Source organism: Myotis nattereri (assembly GCF_964212035.1).
Source record: "Myotis nattereri genome assembly, chromosome: 7".
NCBI classification, from domain to species: Eukaryota; Metazoa; Chordata; class Mammalia; order Chiroptera; family Vespertilionidae; genus Myotis; species Myotis nattereri.
The window spans coordinates 3,854,154-3,879,707 of NC_138082.1; the positions used below are offsets into that span (position 1 = coordinate 3,854,154).

The 25,554-nt window shown below is 46.8% G+C and overlaps 1 protein-coding gene across 3 annotated transcripts; it reads right to left on the reverse strand.

The window, feature by feature from the left end:
• Positions 1-1,525: 1,525 nt before the first annotated feature.
• CAVIN2 (caveolae associated protein 2) lies at positions 1,526-15,059 on the reverse strand. 3 transcript variants are annotated; one of them, XM_081096127.1, is made up of 3 exons: positions 14,291-14,907; positions 3,190-3,885; positions 1,526-2,895 (listed from the first exon to the last, which is right to left on the reverse strand). In XM_081096127.1, exons 1-3 carry the CDS (start codon positions 14,771-14,773, stop codon positions 2,836-2,838), a joined length of 1,239 nt encoding a protein of 412 aa, XP_080952253.1. In that variant the 5' UTR covers positions 14,774-14,907; the 3' UTR covers positions 1,526-2,835. The 3 variants fall into 3 exon arrangements, with proteins under 3 accessions (XP_080952253.1, XP_080952251.1, XP_080952252.1); XM_081096125.1 differs by having other exon boundaries at positions 3,106-3,885; positions 14,291-14,904; XM_081096126.1 differs by having other exon boundaries at positions 2,250-2,895; positions 3,052-3,885; positions 14,291-15,059.
• Between the last annotated feature and the right edge of the window lie 10,495 nt (positions 15,060-25,554).

Here is a 25,554-nt window from a genome sequence, read left to right on the forward strand (position 1 = left end):
GACGCCGGTTTCGTCTGAGGAGCTTGGCGGTGTCAGCGTGGGTTCAGGACAGGAAGGGTGGTTGCTATGGAACTGTTAATAATGGTCGCTGCCTGCGCCTCGGTGCCTCATGCTCTCCGTCTCCAACAGGAAACCACTTAGACCGGGACTGGAGGGCAGTAAACAAACTTTCAAGCAAGAATTAACTGGGCCCGGGCATTAGTCTCCTAATGTAGGAAATGACTTTCCATATAACCTTTACCAACACTCGCTGCTTGGCTCTGTCCAAGGAGCTCCCGGTGTCCTGATCTGGGCCTGAAATGCAGGAGGTTCAAACCTTGATTTTTTTTTTTTGCCCCAAAGCAGAAACATTCTGGGCTTTCATCACACAATACATGTGAAAAAAATCTTTATTTTATGCCGAACTGGCCCTAGTGTGGGTCTTTTATTTTCCTGTGTATAAAGAAATGCAGACACAGGCTGGATGCCTAATTGGAAAGAGAAAAATGTTCCTGCTGAAATATATATCTATATATTTTAAAAGCAAAATCTCGTAGAAAAGTGACATCTTTGCTATATTTCTGTGAGATTTGTGGTCCATGTAATGAAGTTTCTTGCTCCTGAATTATGTTTCTAAGATATGGATCTCAGTGCTTATTAATGTACAACCAACCTTTGGGGGGGAGCTAATCCCGTGAGCTCCAGGCACATGAGTTAGAAGCGGGTTAGTGGCTGGGCGGGGGGGAGACATAGCTAATGTGGGGACTGTGCAGCCTCACCAGAATGCAAATAATTCAACAATAGCACAGAGGAAACAGCTTCTGCTTCCACAACGGCTCCTCTCTGTAATCCTGACGTGTGTGTTTTCCAACAATTATCTGGCCTTATTCTCTGTTTATGGCTGAGGATTTCAATGCTTCGAATGTGGAGCATAGAGTAAATTGTTTGTCGGTAAAATCTAAAAAGATGCCTGAGTGTAGTTTTTCACTACATGACATACGCATTTTTGGAAAAGGAAATGTGATCACCACATTAGCTCTGGACCCTCCAACTGTTTGGCAGCAAGAAGTGATAGCAACCTGGTAAAGGTGAAACAGGCATGCCCAGGGCCAGCGGTGAAAGGAGGTCTTCACCAGATGGATGACAGTGCAGCAGACAAGGGTTTATCTGTGCGGATCAACTGAATGCACAGCCAATACATTCGTGTTTGCAGGACTACTTAAGGTATTCTGAGGTCTGGTACCAAGCAGCAAAAATGCAGATGGAAATATCACATTCATCAAGCAGCTGCAACCAATTCACATGCTCCCCAGAGCTGGCAAGGTGATGTCAAGAAAGTTAAACTGGAAGAATGAGACTCAGATTCTAAATGAGATCAGGGAAAAGAGAAAGCCGAGTTAATAGGGGAAATCAAGACAGAAACAATCAACATTACAGCTATATTTGGAGGAGAGTTTAAAAATCAATTCTCTCTGCTTGTTCTAAAATTGTTCTGCCAACAAACTGACACTGTTATATACTTTTCATTTTTGGTTTATTTAGTCTTCTTTAACACAGCCATTGTTAGTTCAACCATCTAATACGTGGGGTACATGATTGCAAAAACAAGGATAGCTGTATAGGTTATGCCATCAATACATTTGCTAAACTTATCTCTTTTATAAGACAAAGCAGTTTGTTAATACTGTTTTGGGTTAGCTCTATGTGTAAGGCTACTTATAGCGAGTGGCGAAATTCAAAGGCAGGGAACTGCTCCTTGCTACCTGTCTTTAAACTATAGTTTCATAATATTCGCAAAACATTAGCATTCTGTAATTAAAAATAGATAAAGCATCATTTTAGTATAATGTTAGGCAGTAGTAAAAATGTCCCTATCTGAATATATGTGCATATATATATATAAATACTAGCATGCTTAAAAAAGTTAATAAACATACTAAAATGATGTGGAATTGACATATAAATAAAATAAGACCCGGAATGAAATTATCATTATGTCTAAAAAAGGGACAAACAGAAGCCCTCCCTTTCCTAAACCTGTTGATTTTAATATCCTATAAACCAACATTACATTTTGAGTGAGAGTGTTTGAAATTTGGAAAATATTACATTAAAGACTAGCATTTTCCAACTTCCTAGAAAAGGTAGTATGCGTTAATTAATTTTGAATATTTATGTTCATTCCCAGTGTTAAAGAGACAACATCCTTTTGAGTTTCTTCAGGGGAATATTTGTAATGTCTTTTATATATTAAGAAAAAATACAGGTTTAACACAGGAAAATGTCTTTATATTATTTGAAAATGTTAGAAAATAAAAATATTGTGAAAATATAACATTATTCCAGATATATGAACTTCTTTAGTATTGTTATAAAGAGTGAAATACTTGAACTTAGATTGTAAATATTCTACTTTTAAGCACATACTTTTTTTTTCTCTCTGTGTCTTCATTTTCTCTGGCATTCTTTCTTCCTGTTTTTCTTATTTTCCCACCTCATTTTCTAGTTTTCTTTTTCTAAGTATCCTGATTTTCCTACATGTCTTACTTCATTAGTTAAAAATTACAATTTTTACTTTATTTTCAAGAAAACAATGGTTTCCATTAAGTGGATGGTCAACTGAACTTTTTCTTCTACCTTCCCAAAAACGTGTTTTCTTTTTGTAAAAAAGCAGTTACCCCTTTAGCTTAAACACACATGTATATCGTATATCACACACCTGAAAAATAACTAACAGATGCACGGAGTTCTGTGGCAATTCCATGTATTACTGGTACATTATGCAGCAAGCTTATGGAATGACCCAAATCAATCGCCTTTCATGACTAGTCTCTTCAGGAGCCCCTGGTTCTTTGACTAAGCGAACCTGATCAGTGTTTTGCAACGGCTCATGTCTTCTGGCATCTTGGAGAAATCCTACAGAAACAGAACCGCGGAGCCAATTAGAAATGGAGCCCCCGACAGGCTGCCTTCAGAGCGAACCTTGGTCACGTGTGTGCTGCTGCATGGGCAACAACACGGTGGGGAGTGGGGAGCGCTGGAGGCGCGTGGACGCGTGTTCTAGGCTCCCACCTGCCTGCAGGCACCGCGGGCCCGTGGGCCTCCCGCTCAGGCCATCTGGCCCACCTGCAGCACAGGGGGCTGGGCGGCCTCCTCCTCTGACCGCTCCGCCTCCTTGGAGTTGAGCGCGTAGCCGGCCTCATAGCGCACCTTCTGTGCCTGTTCCCGGGCCACCAATGACTCCTCATCTTCCTCGACGGTCACGTCCACGTTGCTGTCCATGCCAGAGTTACTCCCCCGCGAGGCTGCCCTCCCACTGTCCCCCTCGGCCCCCTTCCCTTCGGCCAGGACGCTGGAGAGGGACGCTTGGGAGAGGCCCTCGGCCAGTGAGCCCCCCTCGTGGTCATGGTCGTTGGGCACATGCTCATTGCTGGGCGCGTCTTCGGACTTGGTCTCGTTCTCCCCGGGGCTTTCCCCCTCCCGGATTTTCTTGCGCCCGAAAGTGAGAGGGGAAACCTTGAAGGGGGAGCTCTTCCCGGAGGATGCTTTCTGGTGGTTGGAAGCGAACGATTTCTTAATCTTCTCCCTCCTCTCCACAGACACGATCTTTGTCCCCAGCCTGTTCATCTGCTTCTCGATGTTCTGGCGGGAGAAGGCCTTCTTGAGGCTGTCCACCTTCCGGAGGCTGGACCTCTTGATCTTCTCGGCTCTGCTCTCTCCCATACTTTCCTCTGCGCTGTCCTCCAGGGCCTCCTCGTCGTGGGCCAACTCGTCTTCCGACGAGAGGTCCACCGTGTGCAAGGTCTCCTCCAAAGACTTGTTCTCATCGGCGAGGTCCTCCTTCCCTTCGTTGGGGCTGGACACGGGCTCTTTGGCAAACACACTGGTGGGGATCTCATGCTCTTCCTGAGGAGACAGACAAGGCAGAGGTTATGATAGTAATGCATTTCCCAACAGGCCTGAGCAGCTGTAATGTCTGTGCTCTAAGTTTTGGGCATGATAGAAACCCAATGTTGTGGCTTCAGTTTTCCAGGACATGAAGAGTTAATTGTACATCGGACAAGGCCTCCTCCCGCCCCCCCCCCCCCAAGCTGGATAAGGCCAAGGGCTCCCCATGGGGAAGATTGGGAGGGTTCTGGCAAGGGCTCTATCAGTGACAGGCAGAGGGGGAAGTGGGCTGTGGCTCAGATCGACCAGGAAGCTGCCTCGATAAAGGAGCTAAAGTAAGTCACTGTGAACTTCTCTCCTACCCAGCTCCGTTCCGGCCAATGTCCCACTGAGAAGGAGCCCGGGGGTCAAGTTGAAAGATAAAAGGTGGGGGCAGGGGAGAGAAGCCAGGAAGTCCTCAAGTGTGAGACCCCATGTAAAGCCTTGACCAGGTTTCCGCCCCAACTAGCGGCCAGAAGTAAAGATATGGCCAACCTTGGTGTCTGTTCCAAGTGCACGCTGGCTTTTCTGAGGAAAAACATAACTTTAGAGTAAGGGAAGCAAGGGCCAGCCCTCTGGGCACCCACTCACAAAACCTTGGGGTTTAGTATATCCTTTGTGGGCATTCAAACGGGGACGTGGCACACTAGAGCCATATTTAGAGAAGTGAAGGGGAATTATGATGCCAAGGGTAGCTTATCAAGCCTCTATTGTTAAACAGGGCTTCCTGGACAAGAATGCTTCAGCCCCCACCTAGAGCTAAGAGTGAGGAGAGAAGCTCAGGACTCCCCCCCGCCCCCCGCCCCAACACATTATGCCCAGAACACCTCTCTTTCCAGCTTCTAGGCACGCAGGCAAAGACCTGCCCCTGCCATGTCTCAGGGGGCAGAGCCTGGGCACCTGCCTCCACAGGGCAAGGGGAATGGCTCGCCAGTATTGCTAAGTGGGGAGACTTGAATGCAGACAGACTTGGGCCACTCAGCATGGACATCTCTTTGATTTTTATATTTTTATTTGAATATTGGAAAACAAGACCCGACCAAGGGCCTTTGCATTTTCATGAAAAGAAACAGCACAGTAGAAAGAGCGTGTGACTGGAAGTCTGAATCCCAGTCCTTGCTGTCCTGCTAAATGGTGTGTGACTTGTGGCAAATAACTTCATCTTGTTGGGTCTTGGTTTCTTCCAGACATGAACGGGAGGATCTGACCTAGATTAGCAGCCTTTGGACTATACTTCCAGGGACACTAGGGGCTCTGCAAGAAGGCCAAGGTGGGCCCGGCGCCAGAGTCCATACCACCTGCTTCCACCAAAGCTGTGATGTTACCTGGTTATATTGTGGACTGCCCAGTACATGTTCAGTGTGAAAAATAACGAGATTTAGTGACTTTAGAAGTCTGTCTGGGATCTAAACTTCATGCAAAGTTCATGTTAACAGTAAGAACTTCCCTTCTCATTTTGCAATTTTGAAAAATTGACATTATAATCAGAAACATGCTCTAAGAGTGAGCCTACATATTTTTTAACTTCTTGCTACAAAGACTAAATGAACAAAGTTTTGATAAAGAAAAAATTAAAAATCCCTCTCCTTATTACCACTGAATGGTATAATTATGGTACTCTCTGCGAAGACACAGCCCCGTGTCTCCCCCTTACACACATATACTCAAGTCAAGTGTAGCTTATCAAGCCTCTATTATTAAACAGGGCTTCCTGGACAAGAATGTTGAGCCCTTCCTAAACTGGTTAGAAACAAAGGGGACAGTCCTGGGTAGAGGTAAAGAGCAGAATTGCCTGGTTAAATAGAATCCTTGGTAGAGTGAAGAAGTCACAGATTCCATTTCCTAAAGCTTTCTCCACACCCACCCATTTTAAAAAATTGAATGTATTAGGGTAACATTGGTTAGAAAAACCATATAGGTCTCAAGTGTACAACTCAGTGAAACATCATCTGCACACTGTATCATGTGCCCATTGACCCAAGCAAAGTCTCTTTCCAACCCCATTTCCCCCCACCCTTTGTCCACTTGCACCTCCCTGCCATGGCTATACCCACATAGTCCTCTGTGTCTATGTCGTATGTATATATGGTTTTTGGCTGATCCCTTCACATTCTTTCATCCACACCTTCCCATTTTGAATGTCAACAAATTGTCAGGGCCTAACCAGTTTGGCTCAATGGATAGAGCATTGGCCTGTGGACCGAAGGGTCTTGGTTTGGATTCTGGTCAAGGGCAAGTTGCAGGCTCCTCCCGGCCTGGGCCCTGGTCAAAGCGCATGCAGGAGGCAACCAATCAATGTGTTCCTCTCACATCGATATTTTTCTCTGTCTTTCACTCTCTCTAAAACTCAATGGAAAAATATACTCAGGTGAGGATAAAAAAAATGTCAGGAACACCGTATAAAAGACAAAGTTAAAAAATAAAAGGAGGATGTATTCCCACAAATCATTTATGACATGGACTTTTACAGAGAGCAACGTTCCCATGTTTCAAGTCTCAACTCGCCTCTGTTTCATTGGCATGCACTCCCCATGAAGGTGGAATTGTTGTCTGTTGTTCACTGCTACGCCCCAGTGACTAGGAAGAGTTCCTGGCAGCTCAACAGCTATTTGTTGAAGGAGTGCGTGTTGGGTACGGTGGCTTTCTAAGACAGCCCCGAGGGTGGAAGCCTGCGAAAGTATGGGCCTGCTCTGCGTCTAGAAGGAAGTGTGCTGACTGCGGCTGTCGCTGGGAAACGAGAACCTAAGGCATGAGGAGAGCAGGGGTTGCCATTTGTAAGAAGGGTTTTATTCTCAGAGGACGATTGTGACTGAGCGAGGGCAGACTGCAGAAGTAGCGAGGGCTTTGATGCTTCGTCCACAAGCGAGATTACTTGTGGGGTTTGCCAAGAGGGTTGGGATGCTTTGACAAGAGTTGCTTGAAGAAAAGGAAGAAACCAAGAGCTCAGGGAAATGTTATTAAAAGTCCTGAGTGGCTCTAGCTGGTTTGGCTCAGTGGATAGAGCGTCGGCCTACGGACTGAAGGGTCCCGGGTTCAATTCTGGTCAAGGGCACATGCCTGGGTTGCTGGCTTGATCTCCAGTTGGAGGTGTGTAGGAGGCCACCGATCAATGATTCTCTCTCATCATTGATGTTTCTATCTCCCATCTCCCTCTCCTTTACTCCCTGAAATCATATATATATATACACCTTAGTGAAGACGGCAGACATGCAGGTGGAACTCAAAATTAGCCTTGGCTCCGTGAGAAGAGGTACATGTGTATAATCTCCCACAGTAACCAAAGGATTGCCCTGCCAGCTTTCTTTTCTTCAACCTCAACGAAAGGTAGACCCAGTAACCGGACTTTTAAAAAAAATTCAACTAATAATTTTGCATTTTTTCTTCAATGTAAATGTTATTATTAAAAAAGCATGGTTGAGTTTTACTCTTATATCTCCCCTTATGGGTCTTTTGAGGACGGTTTGAGCAAAGGGCATGATCGTGTGATTCAGAAATGACCTGTGGCAGATTCACACTGCAGAGCTGAGGGCAGTTAAGAGATAGTAGGAAACACAACTGAATTCTTTTACGCGATGCCAGGGAAATTTATACAAGTGCTCTTTGGTGCCAACTGTGAAAATAAACGCAGCAGGAACAGACATAATCCAGAATGGGCTGCTTGCGTCTTCCTGCGGCAGGAACGCAGTGAGCTATGTCTTCTTGGCTATCTGCTAGGCTTCTGCTGTCACTTTAACTACTCGAGCCGCGCTCGGCGCTCTGTCTACTGGACAGTATTTATTTTGTGGCTTCTTAAGGCATCACTCTGAAGGTGAGCCCTTTGCTTTTCCTTTTCTTGCAGGAATCGGTGAACGTGCAAGCACATGTAGGCCTCACCTTCCCATGATGTTTGTGTAGAAGCAGCACGATACTGACACTCTTAAAAAGCTCCATTCTTTGGTAAAATGCATGCCTGGTATTTAATGTGAAGTGACTGTTGTGATGGAAATTCAACTTGAACCTCGGACAGTGGCTCCTCTGTCACTGCACAGACCCCCAGGTGCCCAGTCTCACCTGCACACGTGCCTAGCTCAGGACACGCACACCTCAGGGACACACTTGTTATCTTACCTCCCGACAGGGGAGGTGACACTTCTGTCTTTGGCCTCTGGTCATAACGTCTTTGATCTACTCTCTTGGAAGATTCCAAGATGGTTGGCTTTTTCAAGGGGGACGATCAGATATACACGTTCAGTTCTGTCACTGCTGCCTTATGCTGCCCACATACCTGCTAGGGTTGTGATTCCTTTGAGTGGCATTAAGAACCCTTTGGGAGCTGCATTGCTTCCTTCGGAAGTTGTACCCAGCCGACTATTTGCCCTACAGACTTATTTTCAAAAACATACCCAGGCTCCACTGAGGACCTGCTCCTGGTTCTGATGTTTCACAAACACCCTCAGGAATAGTTCAAAGGAGGGAAGAGCGAAACAGCACACTTCAAACAGACACGAGTGACGCGCTCACAAGAGAAAAAGAGTGGAGAGAGCTCTTGAGCAGCGGCATTTTTCCTTGTACTTCCGCTTGTTTGCTGTTTATATTAATTCTTTGAACTAATAATTCCAGCTGTGCATATAGACATCAACATAGAGAAACTTGCCGACACGCGAGGCACTTTTTGGGTTGGAACTCGTGGAAGTGAATCTTTGCACATGTATACAGCTATGGACACTTTCAAAGACAAGGAGATTCTATGACTAGCATTCGAAAAGGAGGCCACAGTAAGTCCTTTAAAGCTTGAATAAAGAGAGACAAGCCAGTGGCTTGCTCTCCTCTCACTAGCTTATCACCCCTGTTGTTAGAAGACAATAACACAGACTGTCATTGTCCCACCGGGATGTGGTGGCATCTTGGAGGGATATGAGGATCATAAATTTATGTCCATGAAATGTTTTATCCAATAATCTCTAAATACTAGTTATTAAAATGGAACTATGCCCACCTGACATTCTGATTTATGGGCCTCTTTCCCACATTGATGGCTCTCTCCGATTCGTGTTGCTGAGGTATAGATTGCCAAGTGGATAAAGCATTGATTAGAACTGCACCCCGAAGGCAGCGGCTGGTGGGAGCGGCAAGTCATAAGAATAAAAAGCATTACTTCCAATCCCCGAGCAGTCTTTCACATTCGGGAGGATTTAAAAGTTTCATTAGTTTTCAGTGTTATCAAGGGTTCAATTCTTTTTTAAGATCACACTGGTTAGGTGTTCTTTGTTACACACCAAAAACACATAAGACAAAGCAAAACCAAATCGCACTGAATTATTGAAAAGCTGGTGTAGAGAGCCCAGTGAACGTGAACTTTGCCCTAGTGGGATTAGAGTGTTTGTTTCTACTGATTTCACAATTCAGCTTTATAATTTCTACTGTTAACAAAATGAAACCTGTCCAGTTACTTTGCTTCTGTGATATAAAATGAGATTAAACTAAATGGTTATTAAGGTGCTTTCCAGCTCTAAAATATCTGATTCTGTGACATTAACCTAAATACTATGAAAAATAGTTAACAAACGACGGGAGCCATCCCATAGTATCCTGATGCCAACCACGTTTTGTTTCACGCAAGAATCCAAACCCTGAGACCTGAGCTGCATGTGGAACCCTTTTCACTCCATTCAAACACATACAGATTACAAAACAGCAGAAGGCGCATCGCTTACTTGGCAAGGCCGCACCTGGGAGCTTAGTCATTTAATACAGGAAAGCCATGATTCTTTGGAAGAAATACCAACAATAATCAGTTATTTCCATAAAGTGCCTGAGGGAGGGCTGACATTCAATAAGTGTAAACAATAACAATAAGAACCAGTATTTTGTTTATCTCATAAACTAAAGGGCACTGGGTAAGTGGCATATTGAAACCAATATTCCATTATGCGAACATTAATCAATGTGATATAAACACCACACGTTGTCATATAAAAGGTGTTTTTTATGATCCGGGTCCCTATTTCTTCTAAGTCTGAATTAACGTTGCAGTTTGCAGAACAGTGGCTTTGGATAGAGAAGGGAGTACAGTCTTTTTAAAAAAATCCATTTAAAAACAGTCTGAAGGCGCTACCCTTTTAGCGCCTTTCTAAAATTCTCATCTCATGGAAGGAACCCAAAAGATGAATATTTGAACACATTTAAGAGCTTGATTCTCCACGAATGTATCCACAGCAAGTACCTGACCTCTACTCTTTTCACCCAGTTTCACAATGTTATGTGGATGAAAGTGTAAGCTGTCCACGAGGACTCTCATTTTCTTTGCTGGATTTGAAATAATTCCTGAACTGCTTTTTCAAATAATCATCAACTAACCCCTTAAGAGGCCATCAGTGGGCCTCACACCCTCAGGCAGGGTCAGTTACCTATGAAATTCTAGTCCCTTCAATCAACAGAGAAAATTTCCTCTTAACTGCATATTCACTGACTTTCCACAGAAATTCTATTTTTTTAATTTTTTTTTTAGTAAAAAGCTAGCCTGCCTTACAGGTGAAGAATTAGCCTTATTAGTCTTGAGTGTTTGCTTTTTGATCAGCAACCCCTCGGGGTCTCATTTCACTTGTCCTGGGTCCTGTCACAGTAGTTTGAATTTGAACATTGATCCTATAGAAATGTAGAAAGGAAAGCTGCTAAGTTTAACAAGGATCTGACAATTTCCTTTATTGCTTAAAGGGAAATGAATTTTGTCCAGTTTTAGATACTCCTGGTTTATAATCTGAGGTAATGGCTAAGGCCTGAGAGGCTTAACATGTAAATTCAGCACAGGTTTAAATAAACAAATGACATGATTTAAACAGGATACACTGAGAACCAAGTCTGGAATTTTAGACAAAGCAAATGTGTGAGCATCTAGGTCCAACCCGCCAACCAGCCAGCCAACCCAGAAGCACCTGTAGATTTGGGAGGACATAACAGGAACCGACAGACTAGACATGTGATCTTCTAAACACCACAGCACCAGGTACCTCATGTCAGCAACAGCTTTCCTTTCCCCGCTCTCCTCTTTTATTTTCACATGAACTCTTTGGTTGGAAACTAGAAAACCAATGGATTCAGTCCAGGAAAGGCCAGCATACCGTCCAGCTGACTGGAAGTGACAACAATCACGTAAAGATATGAGGGGCCCTGGTACCTTACCCGCCCTCCGCCCTCTCTGCAGATCTAGGGAACAGGACCTCTGCCACACGGGCAGAAGGGGCTGCTGCCAAGAGGGTCCATGTGGGGAAGGCTCTATGGGCAGGTCCTTTGCTTGCATGGAGCGGTGGTGACATGGTACTGATTTCAACATGGTAGTTGTCATACAATGTATGGTAGGGAGTGTGTGTGTGTGTGTGTGACTTTTAATAAGTCTCAACTGAAAAAGCATAAGCATAGCTGTTTCAAGATCCTGGGTAGGGTAGGGTCAGTTTTTACTTAAGAGGCATATTTATTAATTATTATTATTATTATTTATTTGTATTTTTATTTTTAAAAAATCTTTATTGTTGAAAATATTACAGATGTCCCCTTCCTCCCCAATGACCTTTCCCAGCTTGCCCCCCGCCCCCCCAGGCCTTTACCACCCTATTGTCTGTGGCCATGGGTTATGCACATATGCACACAAGGGCTTTGGTTGATAAGAAGCACATTTCTAACCAAGCAAACATGTAGCTTTCCCTGCATTTCAAAGCCACCCAGGAAGAGCTGCTTTCTCCTCCTGGAGTTCCGACACCAGGCCGGTCACTGGCCATTTTCAGTGTGATTTCCTGGACTCCTCACCCTGGAGAGAGCGAGGAGGAGGAAGCATGTGTGTTGAAGAGCACACACTTTGGAATCAGTCCAACCCCAGCTTCATCACTGGCTTCATAAATAACTTTAGACGAGATAGAAATGTCTCCACATCCTCATGGGTAACTGGGGGAAGGGAGATAACGCCCAGAAAAGCGCTTAGTAGTGTAGGCAGGGCTTACTAGGAGCTTAAACGTTCTTTGCTCTTGTTAAGAGATCAGTGCACAGATGAGGACACAAGCCTGGAGAAGGTATAAACCGTGCACACAGTTGGCAAGGGGGGAAACTAGGATTTGAACTGATGTCTGATGGCAAAATGGACCTTCTCAGCCCCTAAGCTAAACGACCCTCTAACACAGCTATTGTTTTATCCACTGGCATAATTACTCCTCTAGAAACCTTCGCTTTGAGAAGGATCAAGAGAAAGAGCAACCCTTCCACAGAGGAGCTGCACTCGCATTTGTTTCCTTAAATAACCATCAGGTGACGCCTTGAGAGCTGAGATGGTGAATATCCTTTAGGCTAAGAAAGGATCTTCCCTGGCTTAAGAAAGGCCCCTTTCCTTGCCTCCTCAACGGTTCTTTTCAAAACGAAGTGTCCTTGGGGGCTCCTGCTAAGAGGCCAGAGTGGAGCGTAAGCCACTGCCTTGGCTTCTCTTCGCTTCCCCTTGGTCTTGAGCGCCCAGTCTCACCTTCCACTCCCTATGCGGAGAATTTCTTCCCTTTCTGGCTGCAATCTCACACCTGTCAACCCAAGGTGACGGAACATGAGGCCACGGCCAGGCCTCAGCAGCAGCCTGTGTCTCTAAGTTCCCCAACGATGGTTTGTCTAAATGTCAGATTTAGAATTCTCTCCGGTTTTTAGTCACATATCTTCTCCGTACACCCCCTCCCCCAACATCTACAGATGTCCGTGGCAAATCAAAACAAAACCCGATCCCTACAAATCGTGTTTTTCCTCGACTAGATAAATACTTGTGTTTTTCCTCCCGAGCTGAGGGCTAGGTCAAGAGTTCTTCTCTTTGATTCATACAGGAAGGAGGGAGATTTCGTTTAACAGGTCTGTACATGTTTAGTTTTGTGGTGAGATGAGGATTTAACTTAGCAATGCTTCCAGAGCCAAGATTTCTACTACCTTTTGGGCTAATAAATTAAGGATCTTATATGGCTTAAGAAAGATAACAGTTACAGTATCTCTTCTGTTTATTTGGTGCATGAAAAGCTATTCCATTAAAAGCTAAAAAAAACTTCCAGCTGCAAAAAGCCTTCGAGGTATGGGAGGAGGTCAGCGGCCTGAAGCTTTAGAACAGCAAGTGCGGTTTGGGGAGGACAATGAAGCAGCCGGATGAGCCTGTCCTTTGGGTGAGGGAGGAGGAGGCTAAGGCTCGGACTTGGCAGAGCGGATTCATTTAGGAAAAGAAGGCTCCTTGGTCTCAAGCCCCATTTCCAAATCTCTCTTGGGAGATGAAGGCTCTTCTGTGTGCCTTTCACAATCAGACAGCCGGTCACAGCCTCTCCTCTCCAGGGCTTTGAAATCCTCCCCTATTCACTGGGTCACAAGGAGACAGCCCTGGGGCAGGGAGGGACGGCCATTGCTTCCTGGGGTCCCAGCTGGCGGGGTTCCACTGGGCGGAAGGCTCCCGGCAGTAGCAGGGCTGCCCTTGGATTCGCAAGTGCCCACCGCCTGGCGGAACCATGGCCCACGCAGTCTCCCTGTCCCTAGAGAGCCTCTTGCTACATTCGTTGCATCATTGATGCCTTAAAAAAATCAAAGTGGCCTTTTTATCCCCAGGCAACGATTGGAAACAGCAAATACTCAAGACCAGCCTTTGTAACTAGAACTGATCACACTGCTTTCATTTCACTCTGCAGTTGTGTCTCTGCGCAACGAGAGGCGCATCTGGGGTGTCTGTGAGGAGCTCTGCCCGGGACTGCTAGTGCGCCGTTTGCTAGGAAAGAGCTCAGCAAGATCCCTTTGGCCAGAAGAGCCCTGGAAGGACAGGCTAGTCAACGCGACTGGAATCAGCCTTCGGTACTTGCTTAGTCCCCACAACACTGGTAGCCTCTGGGCACAGGGAGACTTTACACGGCTATGAGTTTAACTTTTTGATTTAAAAAACAGCAACAACAAAACCCCCAAACAGACGAAAACCCCGCATGCTGAGCTCATTTGCACAAAGAGTTAATAAGCAGCCCCTGAACGACTTGGCCCTGTCCGGCTGGCAGCTGCAGCCAGCGCCCGGTTCATATGAGGGAGACACATGGGTTTGACTGGGGCGCGGCCCCTGCTCACCTTCCCGACCTGGATGGAGGCCATGCAGGTGTCCCCATAAGTGACCCCGCCCTGCTAACCTGGGCATCGGCCTTGCGCGTGGGCCGCAGGGACCGGGGAAAGTGCACCTGTGTGTGCTGAGTCCCCTTCGCCTGCTGAAGGCGGACGGGGACAATGCCTGTGTGTCTGCGCCCTGACGGGCAGGGCAGATGGACAGATGGACAGATGGCGAGAGCCAGGCCCCTGAGCTCAGGAATGCGGAGCAGTGGCAGCTGCGGGGCGGGGAGGGGAGGGCGGGGGGTGCGGAGGGGGGGGGGGCACTGACCTGGAAGATGAGCACTTTGAAGTGGTTGCGCCGCAGGAGCTGGGCGTGGTTGCTCTCCAGCCGCTTCACCTGCGCGCACTGGCGCTCCAGGCGCTCGCGGACGGCGCGCGTGTGCGCGCTCACCTTGCGGGACTTGTCCAGCAGCTTGCTCACCGTGTTGCCCGTGGAGGCCTGGTACTTGGAGAGCTTGGTCAGGTCGTTCTGGATGCCCTTCACCGAGCCCTCCAGGCTCATCTGCCGCTGCTCCATCTTGTGCTGGTTCTCCTGCACCACGTCCATCATCTTCACCAGCTTGTCCAGGAGCGTGAGCACCGTGACCGCGTTCACCTGCGCGTGGTCCCGGAGGGCCTCGTCCGTGCTGCCCAGGTGCAGGCTGGGGCTGGGCGTGGACGAGGGCGCGGGGCTGGGGCTGGCCGGCTTCTCCGGCCGCAGCTCGGAGCCCGGGTGCTGGGACTTGGCGGCGTGGGCAGCGTCCTCCTCCATGGCCGGCAGGTGGGCAGGGAGGTCCCTCTTCTTGCTCCGGGTGGACGGTGGCGAGGGGCGCAGAGCTAGGCCGGCCGCTTGGAGCTCAGAGCAGCGCGCTCCAGCCGGGAGAGGTGTAGACAGGCCACCCCGGCTCCACTGACCGGGGCCTGCACCCCAGCTGCTCTTAAAAGCCCGCTCCGCCCAGTGGGAGGCGAAGGTCAGAGCAGAGCCGCTCAGGGATCAGAGGTGTGCACACACTTCCTCGCTTTCCTGCAGGGCTAGCTTTCTTTCCGACTCCTCTTCCCTTTTAAAAAGAAGTTGAATGCCATATTTCAGTCATGACTTCATCTAGGGGCGGGGAAAACAGCTCACCCGGCCAGCTCCCCGCCTCCAGTTGGCCAGCGCTGGTAAACTTGTCCCTGGCTGCTATGCTACAGATGCAACAGAGCGGCTGTTCTTTTTTTTTTTTTTTTTCCTCTTTCCTGAATACAAGTTATTCTAACGGAAAGTATTGTTTGCACTTGCCCTAGACCTGACGGATGGACTGCAGAACGCCTGGTGCCCAAGGAGATGGGAGGGGTCAAGTGTGAAGGGTGCTTGCAGCCCAGCTTGTGCTGTTCATTTTTAATGTCTGAAGGGACAGAAGGGACCCTGCTAACACCCAGGAAAGCAGCCCAGTTCTTCTTCAGAAGTTCTTCTTGTAATTGCGGATGCAAGATAAGTCAAAAGAGACTGAACCTCAAGGATGTTAAAACATGTAACGTTGCCCAGCTGGGCGGTGTGGCTCAGTGGTTGAGCATCATCGGCCTATGAACCAGGAGGTCACAGTTCAATTCCCAGTCAGGGCACATGCCTGGGATGCGGGCTCCATCCCCAGTGTGGGGTGAGCAGGAGGCAGATGATCCATGATTCTCTCTCATCATGGATGCTTCTATTTCTCTTTCCCTCTCTTCTCTTCCTCTCTGAAATCAATAAAAACATTTTTTTAAAAATATAGTTTCTTTTGGGAAGTAAAATTGAAAGAGGAACCCCTCGAGCTCCCCCAGTAAATAAAGCCTGATCTCTTTAAGAGCCCCCCCGTGCCCGTTGGTTTGATATGGCCTAGTCCCTGCTGAGAGACCTCCTCAGGTGGCCCCTCTGCCAGGCACTCATTGACACGTGCCCAGAAGGGGGCTGCCAGGTGGGTGAGCTGGAGTTCCTAAAGCGCTTCTGTCTGACATTTCCAAATCCCTGTGCAGCGAAGTGGCACACCTGTTCCCAGCCGGCCCGCCCCCGCCCACCCTGGGGAGTGGGCCTTATTTCCTAAGATGACTTTCCATGCTTGGGGTGGTTTTAAATGCGTTCAGCCTTCAAAAGCGCTTTCAGCAGGAAATTGGTAATAGACCTTCGATGAACAATTGTGAGAAGCACAGATTCCTGCGCCTGGTGTTCAGGGATTAATCATGGAGAAGGGCCATTCTTCAATGGCAAAGCCTTCACGTGAGCCCGTCAGTCAGAGGGTCATTCGTTGTCACATTTGTGAGTTTCTGCTATCTGCTCAGTCCCATGATTGATGAACTGTCCAGAGGATATAATGCAGCATGTTCTAAAACCTGCCCTCAGTGGGTATACCTGTTGGTTAGGGAGAGGAGTTAAATGTATTCACGGAGGCCACAGAGGTTTCCTCAAATAATTGGTAGCTCCCCAAACCCACTTAAAGTTAATGTTTTATTTTATTAAAAAAAATTTTTAAAATACATTTTTATTGATTTGAGAGAGGAAGGGAAAGGGAGGGAGAGAGAGAAACATCAGTGATGAGAGAGAAGCATTGATTGGCTGCCTCCTGCATGCCCCCCACTGGGGACTGAGCACACAACCCAGAATTGAACTGTGACCTCCTAGTTCATAGGTTAATGCTCAACCACTGAGCCATGTTGGTTGAGCTAAAGTGGAAAATAGGCACAAAACAGTGAAAAGATTTGGTTGGAACTATAAAACAGGTAAGATAATCACTAAAATTAATTTACCTTACATTTAACAAATTTTAGTTGGTCAATGATGTGTTAAATGTTAGAACAAAGGACGGATCAAGTGCTGATTTTGAGAAGCGTAATTTTCTAACAAAATTATATGGTATCGTCCACAATATCCTTTTACATTTGATTTCAGTGGGCAAGTCATAAAGAGGGTCATTATTGCAAAAATATTTGAAGGCTTCATCAGTTTCCCAAGAGCCTCTCTTAAATCCTGACATTCAAATTATTCCCTTTGGAAGCAGTTATTGTGCCATCATCTGGGTGGATTTTTTCTTCTTTAAATGTTAACTATTCCAGCTGCAGATTCTCATTCGTCAGAGGAGTTACCCATGATTTAAGGGCTTCTCTCACATTACCTTCATCAACTTCATGATTTCTTACACATTTAGAAAGATTTGCAATTTTACATTATAATCACTGTGCCCTGATTTTTTGCATTGATTGGCACTGATTTTGCATTGCATTGTTGGATATTGTATCATCTGTTAGATAAACAGAGACCTTGAAGACACGGGGTTAAGGTAGGAAAAAGAGAAAGGGGCTACTTGATAACAGGAAGAAAGATTTGCAAGTGAGCCTAGTTATTTTAAAAAATTAATTTTGAATAGGACACATAGCATATAGTAACAGTTATCTATTGCTGTGTAACGAACCAGCCTGAAGTTCCAGGGCTGAAAACAACAGTCCTGAGTTTTATGTACTCATGCTTGTGTGATGGCGAGGCAGGCTCAGCCAGAATGGTCATCTCGGCTAGGCACACTGCTCAGCTGTCATGGAATCCAAGATGGTCCTCATCACACGACTGGCTGTTTAGCCGGGACAACTAGGATGTGTGTGATTTCTCTCTCCTCAATCTTTCAGCCTCAGGGAGGCCAGGGAATGAAAGCAAAAGCTGCAAGATTTGGTAAGTTCGGAATTCTCCTCTTGTCATGTCCACTACAGTCATTTGGTCCAAGCAGGTCATAGGCCAAGCTCAGGTTCAAGGGGACAGGAAACAGACCCCACCTCTTTAGGGAGGAGCAGGCATGGTACTGGAGTGGGTCACATGGGAGCGTTAGCCAGAAGGGTATGGTTAGGGGTCTGACTCCTCTATCCATTCACTAGCTACCAACTGTTCTCACAAGTCGCTGAGCCTAACCCTGCCCTGCCCACAGGGGGCCCTAGGCCTGGTGAGGCAGAGGTGAGTTATCCTTGCTGGGCCCTGACCTGATTTCCAATCCACAAAACGGCAGGTGTAATAAAACGATGTCTGCATTATGTTGCTAAGCTTTGGGATGGTTTGTTATGCAGTAATAGATAACTGTGACCATGTCGTTTGCAATGAAAATGCAGTTCTTGAGGAATTATGAACTGTCTAGGTTTGTCCCCAGCCCTCCTGCATCCAATCCATTTATATGTGCTACTGTCCCCACACTTAACTCCTAAAATAACATAACCCTAAGCAAAGCTTCACTCTGAGCTTGATACCAAAAATGGTGGGCTACGCAGACACTAAGGAAAAGTGAATTAGGCAGAAAGGAAGGTGGAGGTGAAGGATCACAGCTGGCTTCGCTCTGCACTGCACCCCGCAGGGGGGAGACGAAAGAGAGGTGTGGCTTGTAGAAGGCAGGAGGCCCTGCCTGTCCCTGGTCCTTTTCGGAGGCGATGGAGAGGAATTGTGTTCAGTAGAAATATCAGTGATGAAAAGCGTGTGATTATATGACCTTAATTTCTTCCAACCAAAGTCTCCATATAACCTATATGGAAACTGTATATAAATGAGTGATGAAGCATAAATAATGTATAGTTTTGACATAAAAGGTAGATTCCACTTTACTCTCCATGGTCTGTCATTTAGGAAATGCCATGATTTTTTTTGGAGATTCTAGAGGGGCTTGCATTTACAGGCCTCCTCTGCCTCTGGGACCCCATGTTCCCCAGCGGTGAGCCCCAACTCTTATTAGGCATCACAGAACCCACTCACACAAAGCATCCGCTCAGTGCGGTGAACGGTAATGAAATGCAGGGTCACAGGAAGATGGCTGACATCCTTCTGGTTCCTCTCCTCCCAGCTCCCTGCCTTCTGTTTTCTCCTAACCTCCACTTCCTATTGAATGAGGGAAATTTTAGTCCAATACAGGCTCTTGGGTTTTATCCTACACCAAGGAGATGTATTATTATTATCGTGAAAAGTAGTTCTCTACCTTTTTAAAAGACAAAAAACAAAACTCTGGTACCAGTTAAGATAACTACATTCTTTTCCATCACGTCTTATTGTCAAGATCAGAGGCAGGGGGACAAGCTGGAATAGTGTTCATTCATTCATCATTCATTCATTCATTCATTCAGCAAATATTACTGAGCAACAAGCAGGCGCTGGCAATGTAGCCGTGAACAAGACATGAAGTCCCTGCTCCTATGGAGTTTATGCTTTGAGGGGTGGGGTGCAGACCGGTGAAAACAAAAATACCCTGTAATTTTAGACAGTGATACATTTCTATGAAGAAAAATAAAGCAGGAGAGTGGGTCAGAGGGTGACAGGGTGTGATCTCAGATAGGGCAGTCAAGGAAGTCCTCTTGAAACAGGGCCATCTGAGCAGATATCGTATGTCGCAGGAATCCGGGTGAGAGGAGAGGCCTTCTGCAGTGACGGAGTGAGTTAACCAGTGACAGACTCTTAGGTAGGTACATACTTACCCAGCTTAAGACTGCACTCCTGTCTCTCTCTGAGCTGGGGGTGGATGTATTACCAAGTTCTGTTCAGCAGATATAAGCAGAAGGGACATGGGCCACTTTTGAAATCTGCCCTTTAAAGGATTAGGTGTGTAGTCCACCGATCCCTAGTCTGCTTTCCCCCATATTTTTCCTCGAGAGGGCAAGTTTACTTCGATGCAGAAATGGAAACAATTGAATTGGAGATTGAAGATGGCAGCTCTTCCTCATCTTCCTCTCTTGCTCTCTCAAATCTGTCTCCATATTTCTCTTGCATGGCCCCTGCCCCAGGTGATTTAGCTTACACAGAGGATAATAGTTGAGAGCAGTGGTCGCCAACCGGTGGTCCGCAGACCACTGGTGGTCTGTGAGGTCCGAAAGGTTGGCGACTGCTGGTTAAGAGCATGAACTCTCAAGACAAAGTTTCCTGATTCCAGTTCCAGCAAGGTTGTATGACTTTGGACAAGTTGCTTTTCTTTTTTAGGACACATTATAAAACAAGAATAATACCAATTCTTATCATGTGTTGTTACTAGAGGCCTGGTACATGAAATCCGGGATCTCTCACTCCTTACCGCCCGCCTGCTCACTCCTTACTGCTCTACTCGCTGGTTCTGAGTGGCAGGCTCCTTACCGCTCCACTTGCTGCTCCTTAGCGCTGCCACGGAGGTGGGAGAGGCTCCCGCCACTGCTGCTGTGCTCACCAGTCGTGAGCCCGGCTTCTGGCTGAGTGGCGCTCCCCCTGGGGGAGCACCCTGACCACCAGGAGGCAGCTCCTGTGTTGAGCGTCTGCCCCCTGGTGGTCAGTGCACATCATAGCAACTGGTCGTTCTGTCCTTTGGCCATAATGATCCCTTAGGCTTTTATTACATAGATGGGATTTAAATGAGTTGATGTTTGTAAATGCTTGGACCAGTGCCTATAACATGGTGAGCAGCATATGTGTTAAATACATAAATTAAATAAATAAAACTCCTTAATATAACTGTCTAGTTTAGCTTCTTGGCTTTGAAGATGTAATTTAAATTTTTTTTCAAAAATATGATAAAAAATAGACCCACAGGCATAGAAGCATGGACAGACTGTTGAACCTCAAAGGGAAGGCAGGGGAGGGTGGGTGGGAAGAGATCAACCAATGAACTTGTATGCCTATATGCACAATCCATGGACACAGACAATGGGGTGGGGAGGGCCTGGAGGGGGTGGGCGGGAGCGGGCTGGAGGAGGTTAATGGGGGAAAAAGGAGGACCTATGTAATGCTTTCAACAGGAAAGATTAAAAAAATATGTTCACGTCTTGTGTTATGTATGTCATATTCAAAATTAATACTTCTTCTGCTATCCCTCTCTGACACTGTGGGGCATGCCCAGAGGAGATATTGAGGGTGCCTCAGCCTTCCCCGCCAATACATTCATCAGCTGCTCTAAGCGAGTTGTTGCATGCTCTGTGTAGACTTAGGCTCTCAGCACAAAAAATTATAAACAAGGCTTTCATCCCGGAGAAGCTCGGAGTCTTTGGGGAAAAGCGAGATTTACGCACAAGAAGCAATTAGAAGACAATACAAGGCAAGACCTAATGAGGCGTTGAAGTTGTCCCCTTTCAGTCTCAGGAAACCCCTTAACCTCGCAGTGACCTTCGCTTTTGGTTTCCTCATTATGGAGCCTAAAGCAAACAGGATTCGTGGCAAACAGATTTAAATTAGAAGAGTAACTTAGCAAGACTGCTGTTCTTATAACAGAGGGCTTCTCATGGATGTTGTCTCAAGATACTGCGTGACCTTGAGAAACAATACTTGAAGGAAGTGGGCGGGCATTCCACAGGCTTCTTCACGAATATACAGATGATCGGAGAGGCGGGGGCTCTGGACAGAGTGTGAGATGTGCTCATTCATCTGGCACCCCCTTCTCCAGTGGGTAGGTCTTCCCCAGCCTCCTCCTCCTCTCCCCCCACTTCCCCGTTCCTCTCCCTCTCCCCTGCACCTTACTGCTGTTTATTGAATCTTATATATCCCCTCGGAAGAACATTCTAGATTCCTCTCGTCCCCTGTTTCAGAGTTTAACAAGCCTTCTGAAGTAGTTAATTTTGAGGTCTATTTTGTGAATCTGTTCCTGGAGGTATCATGATGAATGAACACTAAGAATTTTATTTGCTATTAAACAACCCTCAAGGACAACAACAAAAACGTCTCCCCTTGTCTTAGAAGAAAGTTCTATTCATTTGAAAGCCTTACAGAAGGAAATTCCAAAACCATTTTAGTAGCCGAGGCTGGTATTGTCAGGAAGCCCTTCTTCACAGATAACCGGAGTCCTTGTTGTAGCACCGTGAAGCCATTTCCTCTCCTTCTGTTCTGATTTTTGAGTTAATGAACATCTACATAATGGATTTCTATAAACTGCCTATTAATCTGTTTTCCATAATTTCTGCATATCCATGCTAACATTTAGGATCTCTGATTAACTTGAGGCTGTATCTCTATAGAACCCACTGACAAATGCTTTTTATCAAAACTATGTTGGCAATGCAGCATGTCTCAGCAATAAAATATTTCTGCAGGGGAAGAATGGTGGTAGCAAGACGCACTTGCCTGGTGGCTTACCCTTGGAAAGCACTTGAAGTATCTTGAACTATCTCTGAATGCCAAAAATGTGGGACTCCAAATTCCTCTCCCTCCGGGCTCACATGTGTTGGCCTGGAAGACCTGTTTTCTTTGTTGAGGCCATGGCTCTGTTCCAGTGGAAAAACTAAATAACTACTGAGTGAGTCAGAAGTCCAGGTAACAAGCAGAGGTGACAGGGGCCGCGGGAGTAGGGTTTGGCTGGTTGTCTTCATGGGAATGACTGCTTTATTAAAACATATTTTGAGCCTTAGCCGGTTTGGCTCAGTGGATAGGGTGTCGGCCTGCGTACCAAACGGTCCCAGGTCCGATTCTAGTCAAGGGCATTCATATGCCTTGGTTGCAGGCTCCTTCCCAACCAGGGCCCTGGTCAGGGCTCATGCAGGAGGCAACCAATCAATGTGTTTCTCTCACATCGATGTTTCTCTCTGTCTTGCCCTCTCTCTTCCACTCTCCCTAAAAATCAATGGAAAAATATCCTCAGGCGAGAATTAACAAAATGATCAATCAAACAATCAATAAAACAAATTTTTAGTACTTCTCTCTGAAACAATTTTGGGCTGTTGCATGGACAGTCATAAAGCCAGGCCTGATTAATGGCGAACAGGATGGAATGTGTTATAACATGGAAGGAACCTCATGTCTTCAGGACGTACTTTCCTCATGTGTAAAACATGTCCACTTGGTTTCTAAGGCCTTTTCCAGGAATAACATTTTATAATGAACTTATGCTACAGACTAATTTTGCTAGTATTGTCTCAGATTCTTAATTGAAAAAAAAGATAGTGACAAACTTGTGGATCTGGGGTGCCCACGAGTGAGGGGTCATCCACTCTGCCCCACAATGCTGCACCTCCCGTGGATGGATGCTGCCACCCCTTCCTCCTTCTGGGGTAAGAAAGGGCCTGGGATGAGTGGTAGTTGGGGCCCAGGGGTCTCCCTCCCTGCCCCTGAGTCTTCCTGGGTGGGGTGGGTGGGTCATAGGTTCTGACCTCTGACCTCTCTAGAACTCCCAAGTGCCTTCCCTGTCCAGCTTCCACCGCAAGCTCAGTGCACAGTGCGCCTTGGAGGCGGGGAGGGAGGGCTCTTGGCTCCCGCTCAGAGCCCAGGAGAAAGTGGTTTCCTCCCCCCCGTTTCTTCTATTTAATCAAAACAAACAAAACAAACAGGCAAACAAACAAAAAAACCCCAGGAAGATAAAATATGAATAGAAACCTGAAACAAACAACACAGCATCCCTTGGTCACTGATGTCACCTCTCTCACAGTCAAGGTCGTTGGACAAAGCGTGGCGTTTGAGTGGATTGGGAATGGAAGAGACCTGAACTTGAGTTTCGGCTCTGACACTGACTGGGTGACATCCCTCAGCCTCGAGGAAATGCGTTTCCCTGAACTAAGGATGCAATTCAGCAAACATGTGTTCGTGGTTTCCTACATTCAAGACCCTTCATGGGCAGGAGGGTGGCGTTGGAGGAAATGCGAAGATGTCAATGTGGAGAAGCTCTCAGCGAAGTTATACCCGGTGAGAAAAAGCACTGTAATAGGGGAAAGGCACAGAGTTCCGGGCCCCGAGGAGGCGCCGTGTGCCTCTGAGGTCCCAGGGTGAGGAGAGCGATGCCGCCCACAGCGGAAGAGCCGTAGGGCAGGCATGCTGGGTCTGCCGCCCAGAGACTGTGCCCGGCTCCCCCAGCAGCTGCTCAGAGCCCGTCTACTGTGGTGAAGGGGCACGTCTCCCCTCATGCTGATTGCACACCACGGGGCGTAAGAGAAGTGAAAACGCAGGAAGATGGAGTTTTTCCAGGTCAGGGATTGGCCTTTAAAAGAATCAGGGCAGGGAGAACCGGGAGGGTCACGGAGCCGGGAGAGGACACTGGTGTAAATTCCCGACATAAAATGGAACTAATTTAGTGTGAACGGGAGGAAGCCTGGTCTAACTGAGAGAGAAATTTATCTGCATTACACAATCTTTTAAAAAAAGCAATTATATTATTTTCAAGTCCGCATGGTAAGTTGAACTGATCGCTACAAAAGCATTTCTACGTTGCGTGCTGTTAGGATTTTCTTTTAATGAATAGATACGTTCTGATTTGTTAGGACTATCTGTTGAATGCATATTATTTATGGGTTAATGTGTTTAAAATAAAACACCAGTTGAGCTCTTTAAAATTTGCTCAGGCTGCTCATTTGCTCAGTGGCCTGCCTTTTTAGATGAGCGGTTCAGAGGTAAACTTGAATGCAATATGCTTCTAGTTTTCAAAGCCTGACCAAGGCATAGGGCCTGGGGGAGCGCTGCCTCACCTTGGTTTTGGCTACTAGACATGGTGCAGTTTTATCACAATCAGATCTGAAATTATCTCTAAAAAGCCATTGTTAAAAGGGTTATCGAAGGGATTATCGAAGACTGGCTGCTCCGGGCTGTCACATGCCCTGGGAAGGGCCTGACGGATGAGTTTCTGGAAGCTCCTCTTGGGCACAAAAGCAGTGACAGCTGGTGGGAGATGGATGTGAAACAAAGGAGCAGGGAGAGAACCTCGCCGTCCGACGGCTCATGCATGGCTATTGGTCGGGGAAGAGGAGGTTACATCCGGGAAGGAGGTAACGGGCAGCTGAGATGACAGCGTTTAGAAAGCGTCCTGAAAGGGGAGGCAGTCTGCGTGCAGGGACAGCTGGGAGCAGGGAGCCACTGGGCTGTTTTCTTGAAAAGCGTTAGAGCCTGGCTGGTGTGGCTCAGGGGTTGAGCGTTGACCTATGAACTAAGAGGTCATGGTTTGATTCCTGGTCAGGGCACATGCCCAGGTTGTGGGCTTGATCCCCAGTGGGGGGCCTGCAGGAGACAGCTGATCAATGATTCTCTCTCATCATTGATGTTTCTAGCTTTCTCTCCCTCTCCCTTCCTCTCTGAAATCAATTTAAAAATCTTATGTAATAAAGGGGTAATATACAAATTGACCCTAACGGTGGAACAACTGGGAACTACCAGTCGCTATGACACACACTGACCACCAGGGGGCAGACACTCAATGCAGGAACTGCCCCCTGGTGGTCAGTGCGCTTCCACAGGAGGAGCGCCACTCAGCCAGAAGCCGGCTCATGGCTGGCCAGCACAGCGGTGGTGGCGGGAGCCTCTCCTGCCTCTGCGGCAGCACTAAAGATGTCCGACTAATGGCTTAGGCCTGCTCCCCACGGGCAGAGGGCCTGAGCCATTAGCCAGACATCACCCAGGGCTCCCAGGCTGCCAGAGGGATGTCTGACTGCCAGCTTAAGCCTGATCCCCCGGGGAGTGGGCCTAAGCTGTCAGTCAGACATCCCCAAGGGGTCCTGGACTGCACAAGGGCACAGGCTGGGCTGATGGACACACCCCAAGTGCATGAATTTTTGTGCACCGGGCCTCTAGTATATATATATATATATATATATATATATATATATATATATATATATATAAGAAAAACTGTGTTCTTTAAAAGATAAGAAAAGAAA

Excerpts from the sequence above, each read along its gene's own strand:
- CAVIN2 (XM_081096125.1), bottom strand. The coding sequence starts at position 14,773 with ATGGAGGAGGACGCTGCCCACGCCGCCAAGTCCCAGCACCCGGGCTCC. Across the intron at positions 3,886-14,290 it reads TCAAAGTGCTCATCTTCCAG|GAAGAGCATGAGATCCCCAC; the intron begins GTCAGTGCCCCC and ends CTGTCTCCTCAG. Across the intron at positions 2,896-3,105 it reads CCCAGCCCCCTGTGCTGCAG|GATTTCTCCAAGATGCCAGA; the intron begins GTGGGCCAGATG and ends CTGTTTCTGTAG.